Source organism: Saccostrea echinata, unplaced genomic scaffold (assembly GCF_033153115.1).
Source record: "Saccostrea echinata isolate AGI-Se365-2 ecotype Australia unplaced genomic scaffold, CSIRO_AGI_Sech_v1 ptg000029l, whole genome shotgun sequence".
NCBI lineage: Eukaryota > Metazoa > Mollusca > Bivalvia > Ostreida > Ostreidae > Saccostrea > Saccostrea echinata.
Window position 1 is genome coordinate 38,187,476 of NW_026889778.1, and position 22,396 is coordinate 38,209,871.

Consider the following 22,396-nt stretch of genomic DNA (forward strand, 5'->3'; position numbering starts at 1 on the left):
TGAAGGCAAAACAGATCCTTATTAGGAAGGATTATTGCGTTTAAACGCAAAGATTATTGCGTTAAATCGCAAAGATTATTGCGTTTAATCGCAAAAATTATTGCGTTTAATCGCAAAACTATTGCGTTTAATCGCAAAAGTATTGCGTTTAATCGCAAAAATTATTGCGTTTAAACGCAATAATTATTGCGTTTAAACGCAATAAAAATATTTCTTTCTCTGAACTGGCCTCAACGGGCTTCCGTAATTAACACATCGCGTAACATCTTTTTTTTATATATTAACACGATATTTCTTGTGATCATTCCTTAAAAAAGTAAAATATTTTATTCTGGTCTATCTGTGTAAATATGTTTAGAATAATTATGAGGTTCAGGTTAGCGATTATTAAACAGATAACAAGCTTTAAAAAAATTTCAATAATATTTGAGTTGAGGAAACTGCGATGCGGATGCAAAAACTTTATTTCTGAGATTACATGTATTAAAATGACTTTTTTAATCAAAAATTAATCATGAATCACGGGATTTAAATCCGATGATCAAATAAAGAGATTTTAGTAAACAAAACTCAGTATCCAACAAAGAATGCTGAGAGAGAGAAAGTTAGAGAGAGAGTATTTTAGTCATATATGACCAAAAAAAAAAGAAATTAAGTAAAAATGGTAATAATAAAAGTCCTTTATTTATAGAGGATAGCACAATTAATTTACAAAAGTAGTTTACATTGTTATCCTGCAAACTTGTTTATAGAAAGATTTTTTTTACAGATACAAAAATATGTCATAGAATGTGACAGACATAGGTGTTACAAATATACAATATTTACATATGTAATTTAAAATTTTCATAAAATTTAAAATCACTTAGAAAACTGAAAATATTATTTTTTTAGAAATACTGATTTAAAACTTGGTATCTCTTGGTAACATTTTAAAAATTATGGCAGTTTATTCTGTATCTGCTAGTCCTAAATTGTAATTTTTTTTAAAATATTCTGTTTTTGCCCTTGGAATATTCAGTGCACTGCTTTGGCTAAATCTTGCAGACCTACCGTTTATTTCATAAACGTACATAAAAACATCAAAGAATTTGGAGCTAAACCATGAAGGACTTTGAATTTCAGATTGTATCCTTTACAATCAACAAGCAGTCTTTGTAAAAAGTAAACTACAAAATAAGAATTCATCAAAAATCATTTAAATAACATTGAGGATTTCTTTTTCTTGAATCTGCCATTACTTGCTGAAATGTGTTTCTCTTATGTAAACGCGACATTTTGCCGTCATAGACAAGATTTCAATTTAATTATTTTTTTATTAAATTTTCTTTCATGATATGATTTAAATTATATTTGTTATTAGATACACACCTGCTGATCATCCGACAGTGAATATATTTACTGCATTACAATGAAAAGACAACATTGCAGACACCATTTCAAATGTTACAACAAATGCAAAAATTTACAACAACCCCACTGACCGTCAGAAAACAAGAAATAAATGAACGGGTTGATAGCATAGTAAACTCTGTTAAGAATTATCAATGGACACTGAATCCTATTTAATAAATTGTCACTGAATCTGCTCACAAATAATACATTTTCTACGAGTATTGAAAAAAAAAAATCAGGGAGCTGCGACACAACAAATAATAATCAGGATAATAACAATTTGCATGGTCATTGAATTTGCAGTTTGTCAATGTAGTCTTGATGAAACGTTTTGTTTTAAAACCTCTTCTTTTGACCAATGGTAAGTGTAAAAACTAAAAATTGAAATATGGTCATAAACACACTTGGGATTACTAGGACTATGAATATACCACTTTTATCATTGATAAGCTTAAACAACGTCATACAGGATGAAAAAAGTTATCATCATGAGAAACAATGTCAATATCGATCGAAGGACAATTTTCTTTGCTGATGATTTGTTATATACAAAAGGGATATTTAATCAAACAGAAGTGCTCATATTCAAATTAAACAGTGTTTATATTTGACCAAAAGTATGGAACAAACATAATACTTGAGAAAGACACGAAAGTTTTTACATATGGAATAAAGACTTCGATAATTGTCAGAACGTTCCCTATGAGTAAGAATTCACAAGACCTGGAATTATTACCAGGAAATCAATAATTGCCAAAACAAAAAAGCAAATGTAGAGGATTTTTATAAACCATGTCTTAAAATTTAAACAATAGTGAATTATTTCCAAAGGATGCCAAGAATGCAGACCAATCCAAGTACAGCAAAAAAGAAGTACATATGTATATATTAAGTCCCACATTTCATATTAACACAGGGCAAATTCCAGATGATTGTTGATTCATTAGGAGAATTTTGTCCCTATATTTCAGGGCAATCAGTGATGTTAGATGTGGAGCTACTGTTGTTTTGAATGGGCGGGTATGTTTCTGTAGTTGTGTTCCGATTCTCTTCCATTTTGCTACGCAATGTATTAAAAAAAGCTTGGTAAGTTCAAGAGAGTAACGAATATTTTTTGTAATGACATCTCATTTTCTTAATATGTCATTGAATGATATTTTTAGAAGAACACATATGCAGCAATTTTTTATTTATCTATCAATTCTTTCACAATTATCATTCCCTTTGAAGGGATCGTTTATATAATTCTTGTTCGTAGGAAGCACTTTAAGCTTGGGAAGCACAATCTAATTTAACAGAAAACCTTGACAAACAAAAATAAAGTAACTCACTGCTGTCAATCAGCTTTGTTTTGTAGTGTATACATGTTGTTTATACCTCCAAAATTATTGAGGGGGCACAGCTGTCAATTAGCTTTTTTTTCTATAGTAAATCATACATTGCCCCCCTCCCCAACGGAGTCGTACAGTACCCTCCATGTTATTAGACATGAAGGATGCTTGTATAAGCAAGTGAATGTTCTCTAAAAAGTTATCTAGACTCTATCTCGATACTTTTTATGAACATATTTGTTTACAGAAATTCATGTGAGTGTGCATAGGATTAAAATATTATTCATACGACGCAAAAGCATTGTCGTCCTGCGTCTTTCATGTATTCCATATACTAGTGACTGTTTTAATCTACAATGTTCTCAACATATGTGTTAAAGTTATGATAATTTTCTTTGGAAAATAATTTTTAACGAGTCTGGGCTATTTTTTACTTACATCACATCATTAAAGATACACAATATGTCAGAACTATCTCTTAAAGAAACCATAAAATATTTTAAATGTCCCATGTAGGAAAACTGGGATATTTACAGTAGGGAATTCGTGATGTATTTTTTTCAATCTTATCTAAATTGAACAAATTTGTTCAATTTAGATAAGATTTTTGAAAATATCTTGCATCTACTATTTGAAAAAGATCCTTAATTTTTTTTTTTTTAAATTCAGGTCAACATTTACTTCATAGATGGTTTTGAGTCTAATATAACCCTTAATGTAAAACTTTAGCTTTTTTAAAACTTTTTTACATTAAGGGTTGACAGGGGGTACATATATTATTTTTACAGAGTATGAAAATGTTAAAAAATTATATTTCACTCCGAATCTTTTTACTCAATTTTGTCGTAAAAGTGAAAATTTTAATACTGCAAAAAAAATTCTGTTTCTGTTGTGTGTGTGTGTGTGTGTGTGTGTGTGTGTGTGTTTTGTTTTTTTTTTTTTTGGGGGGGGGGGGGTGGAGCTTTATTTGATTTCTTCTTTATTTGCTTTTTTTTCCTCAAAAGACCGATTTATTACAGCGAGATAGTTTCTAGACACTTTGTTCCGGCGTCATGTTTTGGCTAGACTCCCTTGTGATAATATTAACTTTTACACCCTTTTACAGAACTACTACAGTAAGTGCACTTGTTTTCGGAAAATGAATATTTTAATATTAAGGACGAATAAAAGGTTTAAATCGACCCTTCATACATTTTTTTCTTCATTTTCTTAATTACTACTTTTAATATTCAGGGTAGCACTTAATCTAAAAACTGAAATATTAACAATAAGAGTTACAACAAATACCATTCACAAATACCTTTCATCAAACGTTCAATAATGTATTAACTAAAGTCCTCCAACAAGCATATTCTATGACATGCTTGGATTTCTTCATATATGCACGAGTTGTCCAAGTTCATCCCCTTATAAACTTTTAAACATGAAGAACTTAATTCTTTTTTGTTTGAATTATCAATATTTTTTTTTAAATGTGAATAGCTTTTAATGCTGCAAGAGAACCAAAATGCATCACTCTTATCATTCTGAATGTTAAAAAAAACTCATGCTTACCTTTATGGTCAGTACCTTCTTTCCAGAATTTAATATCGTCTATATCTTTTCTCTAAACGGTTACAAGAGAAATATTTAAACTGATGTGACCTTGGTCTTCAGAAACGCATTACTATGAATATGATTATTTTCAGATCATTTACCTGTGTAGGCGAGAAATTAAAATCAATTTCAGATAAGAATGACTTTTCATAAAGGTTGCGATAATTATAATCAGGTATATACTTATTAACGGCTTGTTTTTAAAGCAATGCATAGCACAAAACCATTTTAAAATTTCTCTTGGTGATTTAAGCTTTTAGAATCTTCATTATTAATTAAAATGATATTATTATCAACACTCTTTTTCTTCCCTCGAATTAATTATTTCCTCTTTTGTCAAAAAACAAAATAAACTTGCAAGATGTTTTTATTAGAAGAAATGATATTCGGTCGAACAAATTTTTTTCTAAATAAACTTTAATTTAACAGGAAATGCAGAAAAGCACCAGTGCTTAAACAATGCGTGAGAACTTTGGCGATTAACACATCATTTGGAACCTAAAAGCAAATGTGCATGATATTGTAGAATAAGGAAACTGTCCTTCAAATCCAGGTTCATTTCTCTCATTATGTCTACTTAAACTTCAAAATTAAATGTTTGACAAAGATGAAGATAACACACAGTGATAAATCTAATAAAACCTACAAACAATACACTTTTGTGAACAGGGCAAAAGAAAATGGACCCCTGAAAATTCCAGAAGTGGGATCAAGTACCTAGGAGGAGTAAGCATTCCTTGTCGGCTGGTCACATCCACAGTGAGCCCTATGTATTGAACAGGTAGAGGGAATCCGTAGTGAACTTTAGTTTAAAAAAAACTATGGCCTAACAACTGGTAAGAAATATGTCAGTCAAATACGACCAATGATAGGTTGAGAGGACGAAGATTTACATTATTACTGTAAATAGCATTGGAAGTCTGAGGAAAATAAATATTTGGAAATAAGTTACCTGTCTATGGCTATAAAAGGGAGAAGGGGAAAGTCCAAAGTCAAAGAAAACATCGCTTTGTAAAAGAATTGATACAAAAGAATTTAAATAACAAAGAAACGAGATGCTAGGAAGTTTAATATAAATATAAAACAAATTTATAGAACTTCAGAGATTCGGAATTAAGCTAACATTATTACATCAAAACATAAATTCTAAAAAAAAATTTCATTGGCTTAGTTAGAGATGCGAAGTTTATCTTTGCCATAAATCCAACACAGAATGTAACCTTTGGAGAATGTATTTGAAAAATAAGACATATATATGCTCTGTTTTCATACATTATACGGCGTTATGGCACAGATACGTAAACCTTGAGGGTTTGGATTGGTGGTGTCTGAGGTCACAATGGCGTGAGTGATGGTACGGGATGATGAGGCGTTTTCAATGGCGGATACTTCTCTCTTAGAGGTGGACACTGTTGCTTGAAGGACTGATTTTGCTTTGTCAGAGGTAAAAACGACATGACTGACTACAAGGGATGGAAAGGAGTTTTCAAGGGCGGATACTTCTTCCTGACAGGTGGCCACAGTTGCTTGAAAGACAGATACAGTTTCGTCTGAGGTCACAAAGATATGACTTCATATTAAACACAATTATTTAAATAAGCGTATCACGATTAAAAAGATTTTGAACACAAAATGATAACAAGGATATATTTCTTTTAAGTGCGTTTTGCACCATGACCCAGAAAAACTTGTATTACACAAACCAACTGTCAAAATCAAAAATTCGGATGACTTGGAATATGCAAAGTATCCACGTGAAATATCTACACTTTGTAAACATGATAAAAAATTTAAAAAGGTGGCTTATCTTTCCAGGTACATGTAGATGAGGTATGAAGGTTCTCAAAGACATATTTTTTTCACACAAAACTAATTCAAGAGACTCGATATGCAATATCAAACTACAAAATCATTTTTTTAATTTGATCAATTAATAAGTAAAAGAAATCAAAATTAATATATTCCACTAAGTTTTCAAGGACCACACAGGTGTGTGCACGTGTGTGTGTGTGTGTGTGTGAGTGTGTGTGTGTGTGTGTGTGTGTGTGTGTGTGTGTGCAGACTGATGCAGACTGTATAAAAGAGGCACATTTAATGGGAAAGAAAAAGATATGTCTTTAAGATTTTAAAGATTTTATTTTTTAAATTATGTATATTATTTAGTTTGTAAAATTAAACGCCACACCATCAAGCCACGTGCTCCTTTTCACTTAGTTCCGACCTTATTTATTATAAATGTAAAGTGTAAAATGGTACTTTTGTCAATTATTTAAAGGAAAGTTTCTAATTATTTTGTGTTTGTAAATTAATGACTCCTAAATATATCAACCCAGGAACTACATATCTAATTTAATACAACATTTAGTGTGTTTTGGTGTGTGAAAACAGGTAAGGAGTTTAAAACAAATTCAGCAATTTAATAAGAATTATGATTTCCACATCATTAGGAATACACCTACTGTATTGTTTAGTGAAAATTGTTTATAAATCGAATATTTAGTGCCTGTACGTTAAATATCATTGAGAATTAAAATCTTATCACTGCATCATACATCAATGCTATGTACATGTTTTACTTATCGATGTTTATTCAATAAAAGTACATATGGAATTTTCTAACTTGTTTTACAATTCAAAAAGAAAGAACGTTAATACATGTAATATATTCAATAGATATTCAAAAAATAAAATTATCCAATCATTTCTTTCATGTGCATTTCAAGGGCATCACACTTTTTATCCCTATGTTAAAAGTCAAAACATATCGAAACCTGTTGTCTTTGCAAATACATTCTGTAAGTAATACCTTTTCTAATCAATCAAATACAAAGAATCCTTAATTTCAAAACTACATTTAGAAAGAAATCTTTCTTCCTATGCACGTGGAAATATTTTCTCTGTAAACTAATACATCTTTACTTGGAAATAATAGTTTACAGTCCATAAAACAACACACATATCTCAGTTTAGTATATTAAACAAAACACTTTGAATTTGACAAATACCCCGGTACATACATCCCTTGCAAGATGACCAAGACCAAATTTTTATCCTGCTTACAACTTTTTTTATTCAAATTAAATTGAAAACGGTTTAAATTTTTTAAAAGGAATGTAGAAAGATATTTTTACGCTAGAAATTTTAAACAAAATCCTTAATTTTGAAAAATTTTACAATCAACTAATAAGTTTTTGGTCTTAGTCGTAAGTTCTTTTGTAAAACGGGCCCCTGATCAATATTCTTAAGTATTGATTATTTCTTATATACATGTATGTAATGCAGATTCTTTTACATGCATTTAAAAATGAAAATCATTCTAATTTAACTGAATAGGACAAAAAACATGATCGGTCAGATAACTATTATAAACAGGGAGACCAAAAATTTTAAACAAATTGAAAAAAAAATAAATAAATAAATATGAAACATGCATGAGATTCTAGAATTAAATATGAGTATACCGGGTATATCAGATTTAATGTTCTGATTCAGTTCTAGAATTTTTATTCTCACTTAATATCGGATAGTTTTGTGATATGACATCATCATAAGATGGCGGAGGAGCAGTAAAATCTGAAGACTGTGCATAGTTAAATCCACTGCTTTGTATGCTTGATCCCTGAATATAGTGAGGAGATGCGTCTGAATAATCGTGATCAGACGTCTGCCTTTGTGATGGAGGAGACTGTGGAGAACCCTCTCTGTCGGAGATGGATGATGTCGTAGAACGTGAATCATCTTCTGGAGGAGCTTGTCGGACTACAACTGTACCATTGTCTGTGAAAAAGAAAAAAATTTGAGGTTTTTTTCTATATACCTTGTGATAAAATTTGATTGAATAAATGTAAACTTCGGTCATAAAAAACAAGTACTTTAATTTTTATCTTAGAACAATTGGAATGAAAAGGGTGAGGGTAACGAACAGTGATCATGCAGTGTCAAGAAACCTACAAACAATACAAATCTGTGAACAGGGCATAGGACACGGACCCCTGGAAATTCCAGAGGTTGGATCAGGTGCCTAGGAGGAGTTAACACCCCTTGCTGACCTATCACATCCGCCGTCTTCCCCATGTATCAATCAGGTAATCGGCATAAACAGTTTAGTATAAAAACAATGACCTAACAATTAGTATGAAATATGTCCGTCAAAATAAGACTCAATAATAGGTTGTATTTGCAAATAGGGTCATTTTATCGACCAAAGAAACGTGAATTTAGATGTCACTACAAATCGTGCTTGTGTTTTTAATGACAACAAAACGTATCATATACAGAAATCACACCTTGTTTTTACGGATATGTTTTATTCTAATTTTGGTTTCAATTTTTGTTTAAGTCGAGGGCAGTTCCTTTTTCACAAAGTTACCCAAAAGTATATGGAAATATGAGACCTGTAATGTCTGTTTTTGATCAAATTACTTCAACTTTATTTCCTTTTCAGAACAATTTGTTCATTGAAAATACTTAAGTATAGTAAACCGCACAAATGTAAATCATCAATGTCAAAATCACAAAATTATACGTAAGAAAACATAAACGATTTTTAACACTTTTTGATAACTTACGCCACTTTATACATTTTGAAAGAAGAAAATTATAGATAGACCACACGCTTCTAACTCGCTTTAAGCGCTTTAAGGGGGCCGACTGGGGTTTTCATTGCGCAATACTTTGCGCAGCATAGTAAAATCAAGCCTTTTTACACTTTTAAAGCAACTATTTTCATCAAATTTATCAAATAAAACAAAATTAAGAGATCAGAGTTTAAAAAAATCTAATTATAATTTCAGAACACTGATTTTTAAAAGATTTTTCAAGTGATAGGTGGATGGACGTCATAATATTGTGTTTATGACGTTATGATAACATGAAGTTTTTTAAGAGGGGGTCATAAAAAATGTTACAAAAGAAAAAGTATAAAATAAATTCTCTTGAAATTTAAAATACAGGAAGTTGAAGATCTCAAAATTGTTTTGTGATATTTTTTTTTATAAATCATTAGTATCTGTCATATTTTGTAGTACTCCATAAAAACAGGAAAATTTAATATTTCCTTTTACATTTTTAGATGCCCCCTCTGGAAACTAGACGATATAATTTTGTTGGGGGTTTTCATATAATATACAATATAGTATTAATCATCATACTCGTATGTAATAATTTGTGCTAAAACGTCTATTGTGATATTTGTAAAATTTGCTTTGAAGTACAAAAAAACTTGCATTCTCCCATTTAATCCCATAGTAAATGTACCTGTATTTTGAGACGGTCGCTAAAAATACCCAAAGATAGATTTTCCTTTAACTTTTGCATGTGTTCTAAAGTCATTTACTTACTAAAGAGTTTTTCTACTGTAGTTTTCACAAAATAAAACCCCAGTCGGTTCCCTTAAATGTGTTTTATAATCGTCTACAATTAAATAAAAAAATTGATACAGGTAGTTAGGGTACATCCCTGTTTCCAATTTATACATTCAGTTGAGATTTCCTTTACCCCGAGATGTTCAGAAACCCATTAATCAGCAGTGGTTTTATCCAGCAGCGGGTTTTATCCCAGAAGTTTTCTCAATTAAAAGTTTGTGCAAACATTTAGCCTATCATTATCTAGATTGCAATACCAAACCATATATACATACTTAAACTGAAAATAATATTTTTATTATTCAAACAATGTACAACCATATAACCTCACGTATAAAGAAATTAACTTAATTGTTTTTATTTACAAAACTTTTTTTCGCTTTTTGAATATATAATAGTAGCCAATAGGTTTAACATACATAAAGGTATTTGAAAACTATGCTATTTGAAACATATTTTGTAACCAGACAAACTACATATAATTAAAGTTGTCCGTTTACTAGATTTTTAAAATTAGCAGTAAAGTAACTATACATGCTTGCTCGCAAAAAAATGTCTGTAAATTCACAAAGTAATGTGTACCCTTGTAATTTTCTGAATGCTTATCATAATAGTTAATTATATTATGAAGGGAAAATAACATCTCAAACATTTCTGAAGGAAATGTGAACAAAACATCAACTATACATTTTCATTTTGAAAGTTGATCAACATATATTTTTCTCAGGCTAAGAAATAAGACTTATCCAGCCGTGTGAAAAAAATGCAAGCCATGTCTCTTATACAATATATTCAAGAGGTGATGTAAATCATATTTGGATTTTGAAAAACTCCAAAGAATTTATACAAAATTTAAAATTTCAATATTTTTCCAAAGTCAGAAACGTTAAAACATTTCATTTTCAACATTTTATACAACCATCCCTTACACTGAATTAAAGATCAGGCTTTCTGATATTATAGACAACCTCTTCTTCATTAAAAATGGATCTATGAAATTCTCATAATCTTGTGATTGGTCATATACAAAATTATTTTTTTTAAAAATCAGTCTTATTCTACACACAAGTACTCTAGATCTGAATTTGATATCAAAATGATAATTGAGTTCCTCATTGACAATATCTACATGTATGTAGTCTTTGGAGAAAACTCTTTTATTTTATTTCATTCGACATTCAGATATATCGACAATGTTTTATCAATTAAGAATAGCTACTTTCAATCATATTTAGAATAAACATATCCCAATGAATTTAAAATAAAAGACATTACAGAGCTTGCCACATCTGTTTTATCTTTGGTTGTTTTACTGAGTATAGACGATAATGGCCGACTGACAACTAAACTGTATGACAAACGAGATGGCTTTAATTTTTCCATCGTCAACTTCCCTTATTTATGCAGTAATATTCCAATATCAACTGCATATGGTGTTTATATCTCCCAACCCATTTGATAAGCAAGAGCTCGCTCTGAGTACGATAAATTTTTAAACCGAGCAGGCTACTGACTAATAAGATAATGTTACAGGGATTTCAAATCTCGTTAAAGTGAGCATTTCGAAAGTTCTGTGGTCGTTATAAAGACCTTGTTTACAAATACAACTTTTCCTTTTAGTCGTATTTTGACTAATATGTTATTCAATACCAATTGTTAGACCGTTCTTTTTATAATAAATTTAACTACGGATTACTACCTAATGAAAACATAGGGGTCGCGGCGAATACGACGGGTCGACAAGGGAGGCTTACTCCTCTTAGGCACCTGATTTCACCTCTGAGGTTTCCAGGGCTCCGCTTTTTAAGCCCTATTCGCAAATTTGAATTAATATACAGAATTTATTTTAGATCGGTCACTATTCGTTATCTTCCTTCGCCTTTTTCATACCTGTGTCTTATGCTGAATATCCTAACAAGTTGCTGAATATTCTAAGATTGCCCAAATCATTGATATATTTTTTTTTACAATTAACTCCCCGAGACGTAAGACATGTAAATCATGAGCATTCCAGAAAAATTACCCCCTCTTCCTAAATAAAATAACAGATTGGACAGTTCATTTATGAAGACGTAAAGTCTAACTTACTTGAAGAATAAGCTACAATAGGCTGAACTTCTCTGATGGACAAAGCAGTCTCTCCATTTTCTTGTTGCTTGCAGCATGATATACAGCATGCTAAACAAAAGGTTAACCCGACCACAAGTGCAATTGCTATTCCGAATGTGCCACCAGATGACCTTGTGATAAAATGATGAAAAAAAAAACATTTATGTGTTTTTTGGTCAAACTTCAACTGTTGAATATTATATTTAAATGGTGAGGCATTATTATGTTGAAATATATTAAATAAAGATACATTGTATATATACACAACACTTTTACCTTTAAATGATATGATTCTTTTCCATTATTATTATTATCATTATCTAATCTTTAACTGAACAAAATATTACTTAAAATATCTATAGGAAACACATCTTTTCATTTTAACTCCTTGAAAATGCAGTCTTGTCACATGTACATCATATTTAATTCTTACTATTACAAATTAAGTGTCTATTCAGACAACTTCGTATGTTTAATGTTCTTGTAACAAAAATTTTCATTACATTAATTATAAAGACAAACATATAGTTACAAGTATTATAAAAGGATGAAATTTGCTCACTTTGTCAAATGTTAAAATGACATCATGTGCCTCCTGTTTACTGTAATTACAGGTAATTTACTAGGAAATTGTGACAAAATAAGTATTTGTATTTATTTCTTTATTTAATTATATATATATATATATATATATATATATATATATATATATATATATATATATATATATATATATATATATATATATATATATATATATATATATATATATACATGATGTATACTTACATCTCATAGTTGTCATCATATATACATGTATACTTACATCTCATAGTTGTCATCTGTATTCCTGTAATTATAATTATCATAATATTCATAGTAATTTTTGTAGGTTTTGTTTTCACAACAGCTGCTTCCACAACAGTATTGTTCAGTGTAACAGTAAAATGTGTCAATTCTACTTTTGTAAATAGAACGGGGGAAAGACGAATTTTTGTTTTCCAGTAGCATACGGCTCCAGTCCACGGATTTCTTATAATAGATACAAACTTCAGCATGTACGGGAACTGAAAAGAAAATAAATATGAAATTAATGTAAGGTACAGAAAGCACTTACTTGCACGGATCTATTTGCAGAGTTATTACATGTATATACTAAAGCAACTAAAAGTAACCTTTGACCCTCCCTAGAAAACGTGGAACCCCTCTCCCCCTTGTTAAGATGGTAGGAAAAGTCATAATAAAAAGCTTAGGAAAGAAGTTTTTCACATTTGGGATAGGGTTTTTTTAATTCTTTTTTTTTCGCTTGTCAAGAAATTTCTGGATTGGAATTTTTTTTCTCGCCCCCCCCCCCCCCCCCCGTGAAAAAAATTCCTGAATTCGCGCCTGACTAAGTCCATAGCTCAATATTGGAATAAAGGAGATTTTTGTCATGCCAATCCACCATGTATGCAGCAATTGATCTTTGGACTTCAATGCAATAAACATTGTCTTACTAATTATTCAAGTAAAGATTACACTCTGTAATTGCCATTGACTGATTCATACGATGGCCAACTGCGGCAGCCACATTACTAAATTTAGTAATTGTCTTTTTGTGCATATACAAATTGACAAAATATATATGTACAAAATGCACAAAAACCTTGCTTTTCTGTACATGTGCTTATTGGCAAAATGTACATGTACATACATCAAAACGTTTTATTACCTTCATATGTTTGGTCTCAAATGATTGCATGATTAAAAACATATAACCTACTTGAAAAATCATAAAAAGCACGAGTATTTTATCGGGAAGAACTCATGTCTTTCCAAATGAGTTTAATTAAATTAAATTAAATCTAGAGATGTAATTTCTTCTTCGACAAATAATGCGGCGTATCCCTTTCTTACACTTACGTTAAATTTTGTTATTAAAAAAATTAAATACTTAAATACATGTAACAATTCACAATATTTACTGCAAAAAAGTTAACAGATATTGGAAGGATTTTATGAGTGAAAAGACATCATCATAAATTATGCAATTGGTAAATTATGCTATTGGTTAATTATGCTATTGGTAAGTTATGCTATTGGTTAATTATACTAGTGGTAACTTATGCTTTTGGTAAATTATGCTATTTGTAAATTATGCTATAATTATGCTTTTGGTAAATCAAAAGTTGAAAAAAATATTTGCATTAGGTTAATAAGCTAGGAGTGGGGTTGAGGTTTTCCTTTTATTTTTTTCCCTCAGTTTGTGGACTGCAGACATTTGATTTTATCAATTTGCAAGTTTAAAAATTCGTTAATTCATAGCAATTAATATTTGAATTATTAGTGCACTTATTAAAAGCATCATATCCTTTGTTGTTATATGTAAATATAAAATTTGTCAACTTTGCATAAGTCGCCCGCATGGCGCAGTGGTTATAGCGTCTGCTATAGAGTCGCGAAGTAAGGAGTTGATCCTTACGTCGCGGGTTGGAATCCCACTACGGGACGTGGAGACCGGTCCTTCGGATGAGACCGTATAAACCGAGGTCCAGTGTCGCAGTAGGTGTTGGCACGAAAAAGATCCCTCACTGCACAATGGCCGTAAGTGGCGAGCATAGGTCAGAATTTGTAGCCCTCCACCGGCAAGTGGTGGCGTCTCCATATGAGTGGAAAATTCTCGAGAGGGACGTTAAACAACAATCAATCAATCAATCAACTTGTGCATGTAGAGAAAACAAAAAAGGTTTTGGTGTATTTTATACATGTACATTTTGCCAAATTTTGCATGTGCAAAATGCACAGCATTAGCTATATTTAGATTGTATTGTATCTGCCATCGTAGATCCATGCTTAATTAGTACACTTATACTTTGAATGGAAGAAAATATTAATGCAAAAGAAACATATTAATTATGTAACATGTCACAATCAGATTTAATATAAATTATCATATTAGTTCTAGACTTATTTTTATCATAAGCTAAGAATTAATAACCCGGCCTCGAGACCATAAACTGAGAACAGACTTAAGTCAAACTTTTGATTTTGAATATCTGGTTTTATTTAACATACATACTTAAAAATGTGCAGGTTTGTTTAATATTCCAATGTTAACATATGATGAAAATTTTGTTCTATTATCAAAATCATTTTAAAAGTTATATTGATTTGAAATTTTGACTTAAGTCTGTTCTCAGTTTATGGTCTTGGGGCCCGGTTTTGTGTTGTTATATTCGGAACAATTGCTATTGTCTCCTACTGACGTTAAACTTCTGTATATATATATATATATATATATATATATATATATATATATATATATATATATATATATATATATATATATATATATATATATATATATAGTGCAAGACGGACCATTTTATCGAGCATCTAAAAAGATGTTTGAAAGGTTAAAAAAAATACAAAGTTTTTTTGTTAAATGTATCTATCTCTAATGTTAACTATGAACTTAGTCTTAATTTCTAGAGCCTCAACCCTGAATTTACGGGCCATTAATCTAGCTGACAACTTTTGTGGGAAACTCATTTCTTATTAAAATCCTGCTAACAGTTTCCCTGCTACATGACAAGGAGAAAAAAGAAGGTTATGTATAGCTGTACGTTTCCTGAAGATGACGGTTTTTACTACACTCCTTTGGTCTCTTGTTATTTGCAACGTTTGCTCCCCTTAACCCACATGTACAGTATACTAAAATTAGTTGAAATTGGTTCAGCTTTTCCACAGAAGAAGATGAAACTATTCGACGCCTTGCACACATCGCATGTATGACGACGATAAATTTTAAATCAGATAGCAGAGGGTTACCTGATAAATGATGTTATTATACCTCATTATAATTATTCTACACAACGCGTTATCTGATTGGTTCTAGATTAGCACGTGATCGGGCCATAAAACTTCATATTTCACGGTCTTCGGCATGCTTTCATCATATTTCCCCTCTTCGGATACCTAGTGCATTTTCCCGCAATAGTTATCGTTCGTTGAAAGAAAACTCCCGAGAGTAGTAGACGTCACAATAGCCTGGTTTACGTCACAAAATTAATGATTAGTGATCAGTAACTTTACGTTAAAAATGAAAGTGAATTTGAGAGCGGTGCCGAATTTGAAAGTTTATGTTTATTTCAAAGTTTTTGCTTGTTTCGGTATAATAAACAATTAATTGCATGAATGTTCGGGAAACATGAAGATTTATTCAGCCAAGAAATATCATATTCCCCTCGGGCGAAGCCCTCGGGGCATATGATATTTCTTGGCTGAATAAATCTTCATATTTCCCTCACTATCATGCAATAAATGTATAATATCCAATAACTTATGATATCTACAGCAAAAGACATACTATACCTAATGATACTACAATTATCACCGAAAGTATATAATCAATCACATCTGAGAAAAGTTTGTAGCGATTTAAAGCTTCCATACTACGAACTGATAAACAAACGACGGTTATTTGATTGCTCGATCACTAAATTCCATGCCAAAATAGTCCACTAAATCATCAGCCGTTTCTCCTGTACATAAATTTTTATCATCCTGTCATATTTTTGTTGCCCTTGGTGACCGCTAAGTTGAACTATAACAGTTATATATAAGACCACTCATTGATCGCTGTATTTGGGGGGAAAAATAGCAGATAGTAATGTATTCACAAAAGTAAGGAAGCCCGGACAGAGGAATACCAAATATATAACGATAATATGTGCCTGCAAATCGATTTAAGATACCTTATTCCTTAAAATGTCATACAGGTGTTTAATAAAAATTTTGATGTTGTATATTTTAATCATTTTTATATTCTGAAAAAGTAATAAGATTAAAAAAAAACTTTTTGTATATTTTTTTTCATCAATTGTAGAAATTAAACTTTTTGCTATTATGCCGATAATAAGCAGAAATTTAAAAAATGTGTTAAAGTTTATAAGAATAAAAAGGTTATGGTATTGATCATAATGATTCTACAAGGCCAAAATAAAAAATAGGTTTGTTTCCCCTAACGCGACCGACCCACTTAAAACGTGCCGACTGAAAAGTTTTTTTAATAAGATTATTCAAATATTTATTTTTATTGTTTATCAACTTTATAAAACACAATTTCATCAAAATTCGTTTTTTATCAGAACGGCGGCTTTTGTTTTACACTCATTTGACGCCCACACATGTGGCCACAGAGGGTTATTTAGTGTTATAAAACAACGGCGATGTATCAATCTTAATACACATCTTTAACTTATTAGAATCCTACACTCTTGAAACATTTCGTGAATTAAATATACCATGACTAAGGAGTGTTAAGATGGTATTTACAAATGTGTCTTCTCAAATTAACTTACGTAGTAAGCATGACAAAGCCTGCCTCATGAGCAGAAGAGGGGCCCAAATTGTGTATGCATATCAATAAATTTCACTCCATTTCATTCGTTTCGATCTAAAAAACACTTCATGTATGATTCTATTTTTACTATATAGGACCATAGGACTTGTAAATATATCTTTGTATAATTATTTCATCTTGATGAATATAATTCGGATGTCGTTTCTTCATTCCTTTTATTTATGGGGTAAACTTCGTGACTATAACATTAGATATATGAAACTTTAATCATTTTTGATATGGTTTAGTTGAATTAAATATTGTTTATATAGGTACTCTCTTTTCAAATAGTGTTGAAATCTTTAAAGTTGGCTTATGGTACGGCTTCCTGAGACGTCCAGTGTATTTTTCTTTTCTTTAGTTGGGCCCTTGAAAATAGGTTGTTTCTTTGCTTTAAAATACCTTTTAAAATTGCTGGGTCGACATTTGAACACCTGCCTGGTGGAGGGCTCCTAATTTAGACTTTTTCTCGGCACTTATGGCCATTGATCATAAAGCATCAGTAAAGGATCTTTATCGTGCCAACATCTACATGTATACTGTGACACTGCATGGCCCTACTTTTTTTACGGTCTCATTTGACTGACTAGTTTCCACGCCCCACGTCGGGACCTGTGACTTAGAATAAGCTCCTGAATTACGTCGTGACTTCAAAACGAAACACTAGAATTACTTCGCCGAGCAAGGCCCTTGACATTTTATCTCTGTAAGCACTCGAAGATGATAGTAGGTTTGAAAAAAAATATACTCGGATGGCCGATGATTGAGTATTTGCGAATCTTGTCTTTTTGTAAAAATTCAATTTCAATAAATTTACGCTGGCCTGAGATATTTCACAAGTTCAAATGAATAATATTTGTGAATTAATTTACCATACATGTTGCTTTTAAATTTCATTTGTATGATATTCGGTTTAAAAATTGGTTTCTTTTGTTCTTTCTTATTTATAGAGATATTATTCAATTTTCAGAATGTATTTTCAAAACTGCTGTCAGAAAAAAATAAATAATTCACCTACCTACCTACTCAACTTGAAATTTTAGGGTCGGGTTAGGGGAAACAAAGATATTTTTAATGATGGCCCAATCTACCACATTTTATTCACTCAAGAATATATACATGTACATGCGAATATGTAAAAGTTTCAGAAAAGGTTTGTATGAGGAAAATCCAATCATGCACTTGCGAACATCATGTCAGAGCTAAAACCCCCCTCTCTCTCTCTCTCTCTCTCTCTCTCTCTCTCTCTCTCGATTTTATCCTGCCAATTTAGGTGACTCATCTACTCGGATGAGCCAACCCCCACCCTTTTTAGAAGTTGGTGACTAAGCTATTGAACCAATAAATTTCTCATTTTCCTTTTTTTCCCATCTTATTCAAAAGGTGGGTAAAACGATATTTGGGCAAGTGCTACATTGCCACTGAAATTTTATAAAGAACAACCTATATACAGTACGTGGAAGCTCTGTTCAACATACTGAGTCAATCTGCATTTGACAATTTTGATGCTCAAAGTGAATCGAAAAATATAGCATAAAAGCTAAAATAGTACATGTACAAAAACATCAATGTATAAATGAATCAGCACCAACATTGAGGTAATAAAAGACTCCCTGAGGATGCTTCTATAATAATATGACTAATCACGTCCTTGTTGTTTTTGGGCAGTAGATTTTTTAAGATGATATTTATATATTTTATGTAAAACGTTGACCCTCTGTTGTGCCCCCAACCCGTTGGGGTGGGTGGGTGGGGGGAAGGGGTTATAATTTGAACAAACTTGATTTTGCAATACCTAAGGTTGCTTCTGTATAAATATGACTAATAATGGTCTAGTTGTTCTTGAGAAGAAGATATTTAAAGATATTTCTTATTTACATACCTATGTAAAACTTTAACTCACTGTTGTGGCCCCGCCTTTCCCCCGGAGGTCATAATTTGAACAAACTTGAATCTGCAATACTTGAGGATACTTCTACATGCATATGAATATGACTTATAATGGCTTAGCTGTTCTTGAAAAAAAAATTAATGATATTTCCTATATATTACTATGTAAATCTTTTGCCCCTTGTTGTGTCTGCGCCCAACCCCACAGGAGTCATAATTTGAACAAATTTGAATCTACACTACCTGAGGATACTTCTATATTAATGTGACTAATAATGGCTTAGCTGTTCTTGAGAAGAAGATTTTTAAAGATATTCCTATATATTCCTATGGTAAACTTTGACCCCCTGTTGTGGCCCCGCCCTACCCCCGGGGGTTATGATATGAACAAACTTAAATCTAGAGCATGTAATGAAGCTTTCAGAAAAGTTTCATCAAATTTTCACGATTTTTTAATTATCTCCACTTAAAAGAGGGCGAGGCACTTTCTGTGAACACTTAAATGGTCTCTCTTAAATGGTCATATTTTTAAAAATCTTCTCCAGAACCACTGGGACACACAACCAAACTTGGCACAAAGCATCCTAGGTGAAGGAATTCAAGTTTATTCAAATGAATTACCACGCTATCTTCCAAGGGGAGATAAATATGAATTTGTGAAAATTTGGTGGGGTCATTTAAAAATCTTCTTCTCAACTACCAAGAAAGATGAAACATGTATAAAGCTTTCTGGCATTGTGTAGATTCAAGTTTGCTCAAATATTGGCCCCCGGGGATAGACTATGGCCACAATAAGAGAGTAAAGTTTTTCATCAAAGTATAAACGAAAAATCTCTATAAAATCTTCTTCTCAAGAATAATAAGGTCATGATTAGATAAGCAAGCAATCTCAAGTAGTGTTGCTTTCTGAGGAAGTGCAGATTTTTATTTTTTCAAAGCATGGCACTCAAGGGTAGGGTACAGCCACAATAGGAGCTGAATTTTTACATGGGAATAAATAGGATTTTTTTTTACCTTCTCAAGAACAGCTTGGTCATTATAAGTCCAAATTATTGTGCAAGCATCCTTAGGTAGTGCAGAATCAATTTAACTTTCAGTTCATTGCCCCTAGGGGTAGGATAGGGTCCCAATAGAGGATACACATATTACATTATACGTGATTACATGTATATATGGCAAAAGAGTTTAAAAATCTTCTCAAGAACAAGAGAGTCCAGATTAGTGATATTTATATGCAAGCATTAATGAAATATGGAGATAATGAACAGTATTCGAGCTCAAGGTCCATTAAAACAATACAAATCGGGAGCAGATTAAACACGGACCTCCAAAAACATCAGAGATGGTATCAGGTGCCATGGAGGAGTGAGAATCCCCTGCAGACCAGTCACACCGTCAAGATCGGGAAACAATGGAAAAACCCATCGACAAACCAGTGTGCAAACAATAGCCCAACAATAAGTATGAAAAACGTCAGTCAGCACATGACTAAATGATAGATTGCACCTGCTACATGTAACAAGGTCATTGTATCGACCGTGGAACTTACAAAATGATGACTCTAAACGAGACTGCCGATGTTCTTGTTTCATTAACTTGTTTGTCAACAACTTACCTAGTCTAAGAAATTGTTCACACGTAGAGCATGCTCTTGCGTATCGAATCAACCGATAGACACACACCAGACGCAGGCGACAAGGGCATATTGCTGCAGTAATAAGGGAAGTAGACGATTGAAAAGTTAAAGTCATCACGTTAACATAAAGCTTTGTTGTTAGATTACCATCAACGTCTCCTTCCAGCAAAACACCCAAATACGAAAAAGATGTGTCAGCCTCTGCGGTATCCTGTACCTCAAGCCCACTGGGACACATCGTATTGACAATTGAATGGAAATAACTATTGTCAACTGATAACACGCCGTCGATATATCCAAATGTTGAGTCAAAGGCCACAGCAAGAGATCTCCCCCTCTTATGCACAAGACATTGAACAAATTCTGTCTCATATGAATACAAAAATAGGTCTGCAAACAACGGGGCGGAATTGGTACACAAGGGAATTCCAATAGACTGTTGGAAGACCCGGTCTCCAAAAACCACATAGATATTGTCAATCAGAAACCCAAGCACCCTTTCAACACCAACCTCAGAGCACCTATGCGCACAAACAAAACGTTTTTTAACAAAATAATTTTGCAAATGACCAATGACAGGGCATGTAAACTCACGAGTTTCGTCTTTACCGAAAAAGCAGCTTCCAACGATGTCAAAAAGCCTGGACTTGGGGAATGGTTGTATACAGAGTTGAAAAGTCGTAAGTTTTTATGTTATTGACTTTGGTAGAATTTTGCGATTTCAAATTTTCCAAAAGATCCTTGGAATTTTTAAGTATCCACATCTAATTCATATCATTCCTCGAATATATTTTTGCACAGTATTCCTGAAGTTTCTCCTTCACTGCTGTTTATATTTTAGTGAGGAGTAATCTCATGTATTGCAGATTCAAGGTTGCTCAAATATTGACAAATAATGATCCTTAGCGGCAGGTTGGGACCATGGTAAAGGATCAAAGTTTTGAATAGGAATATACAGTAAAACATCCTTATAATGAAAAAGTAATTTGTTATATCCTTTAGGTTTACAATATATATTAAAGTCACAGGGAATAAAAATCACTTCGCTGTAAGCATCAATAATAAATGTGTTCACTATAAGCATGTTTTACTGTACATGTATAAGGGGAAAAATTAAATATCCTCTCAAAAACCGCAGGCCCATGAAAAATGATATAATTGTTGTGCAAGCATTTTTGGATAGTGTAGATCATGCCCTCCCCTTCCTAAAAAACAGGGTGGGGCCAAAGTAAGGGATCAAAATCTTACAAGGAAATATGGAGAAAAAAATTTAAAATATTCTTGTCTAAAAGATTTAATTCTAATTCTTACATGTATCATTTGTATCTATCATGTGTAAATATTTACAGTTTTAATTGTACATTTAATACATGTATGTAAAAATATGCATTTAGTCAAATAGATCAGTTCCAGTTTCAGTGAAAAAGCAGACACATGCTTAATTTATGGAACTTATATGCAATTATCCTGAAGTAGTGCAAAATCAAATTTGCTCATATCAGGGCCCTAGGGCTTGGGGCCAGGGTGGGCCACGATAAGGAATTAAGTTTAACATGGCAATATATATGTATCTATTAATAGGAAAAATCAAGAAAAATCTTTTTTTAAGAAAAGCAGGGTTTTTATTGATCTTATTCATATAAAATGTCCTCAGGAAGAGGAGATCAAGAGATCTGAATCAGGCTTCCCATTA

General features: G+C 31.9%; 1 protein-coding gene across 1 annotated transcript; it reads right to left on the reverse strand.

Annotated features, from left to right (window-relative positions):
• Positions 1–7,696: 7,696 nt before the first annotated feature.
• Positions 7,697–16,390, reverse strand: LOC133195910 (uncharacterized). The gene is made up of 4 exons (XM_061331889.1): positions 16,148–16,390; positions 12,621–12,861; positions 11,774–11,925; positions 7,697–8,099 (listed from the first exon to the last, which is right to left on the reverse strand). Exons 1-4 carry the CDS (start codon positions 16,224–16,226, stop codon positions 7,798–7,800), a joined length of 774 nt encoding a protein of 257 aa, XP_061187873.1. The 5' UTR covers positions 16,227–16,390; the 3' UTR covers positions 7,697–7,797.
• Between the last annotated feature and the right edge of the window lie 6,006 nt (positions 16,391–22,396).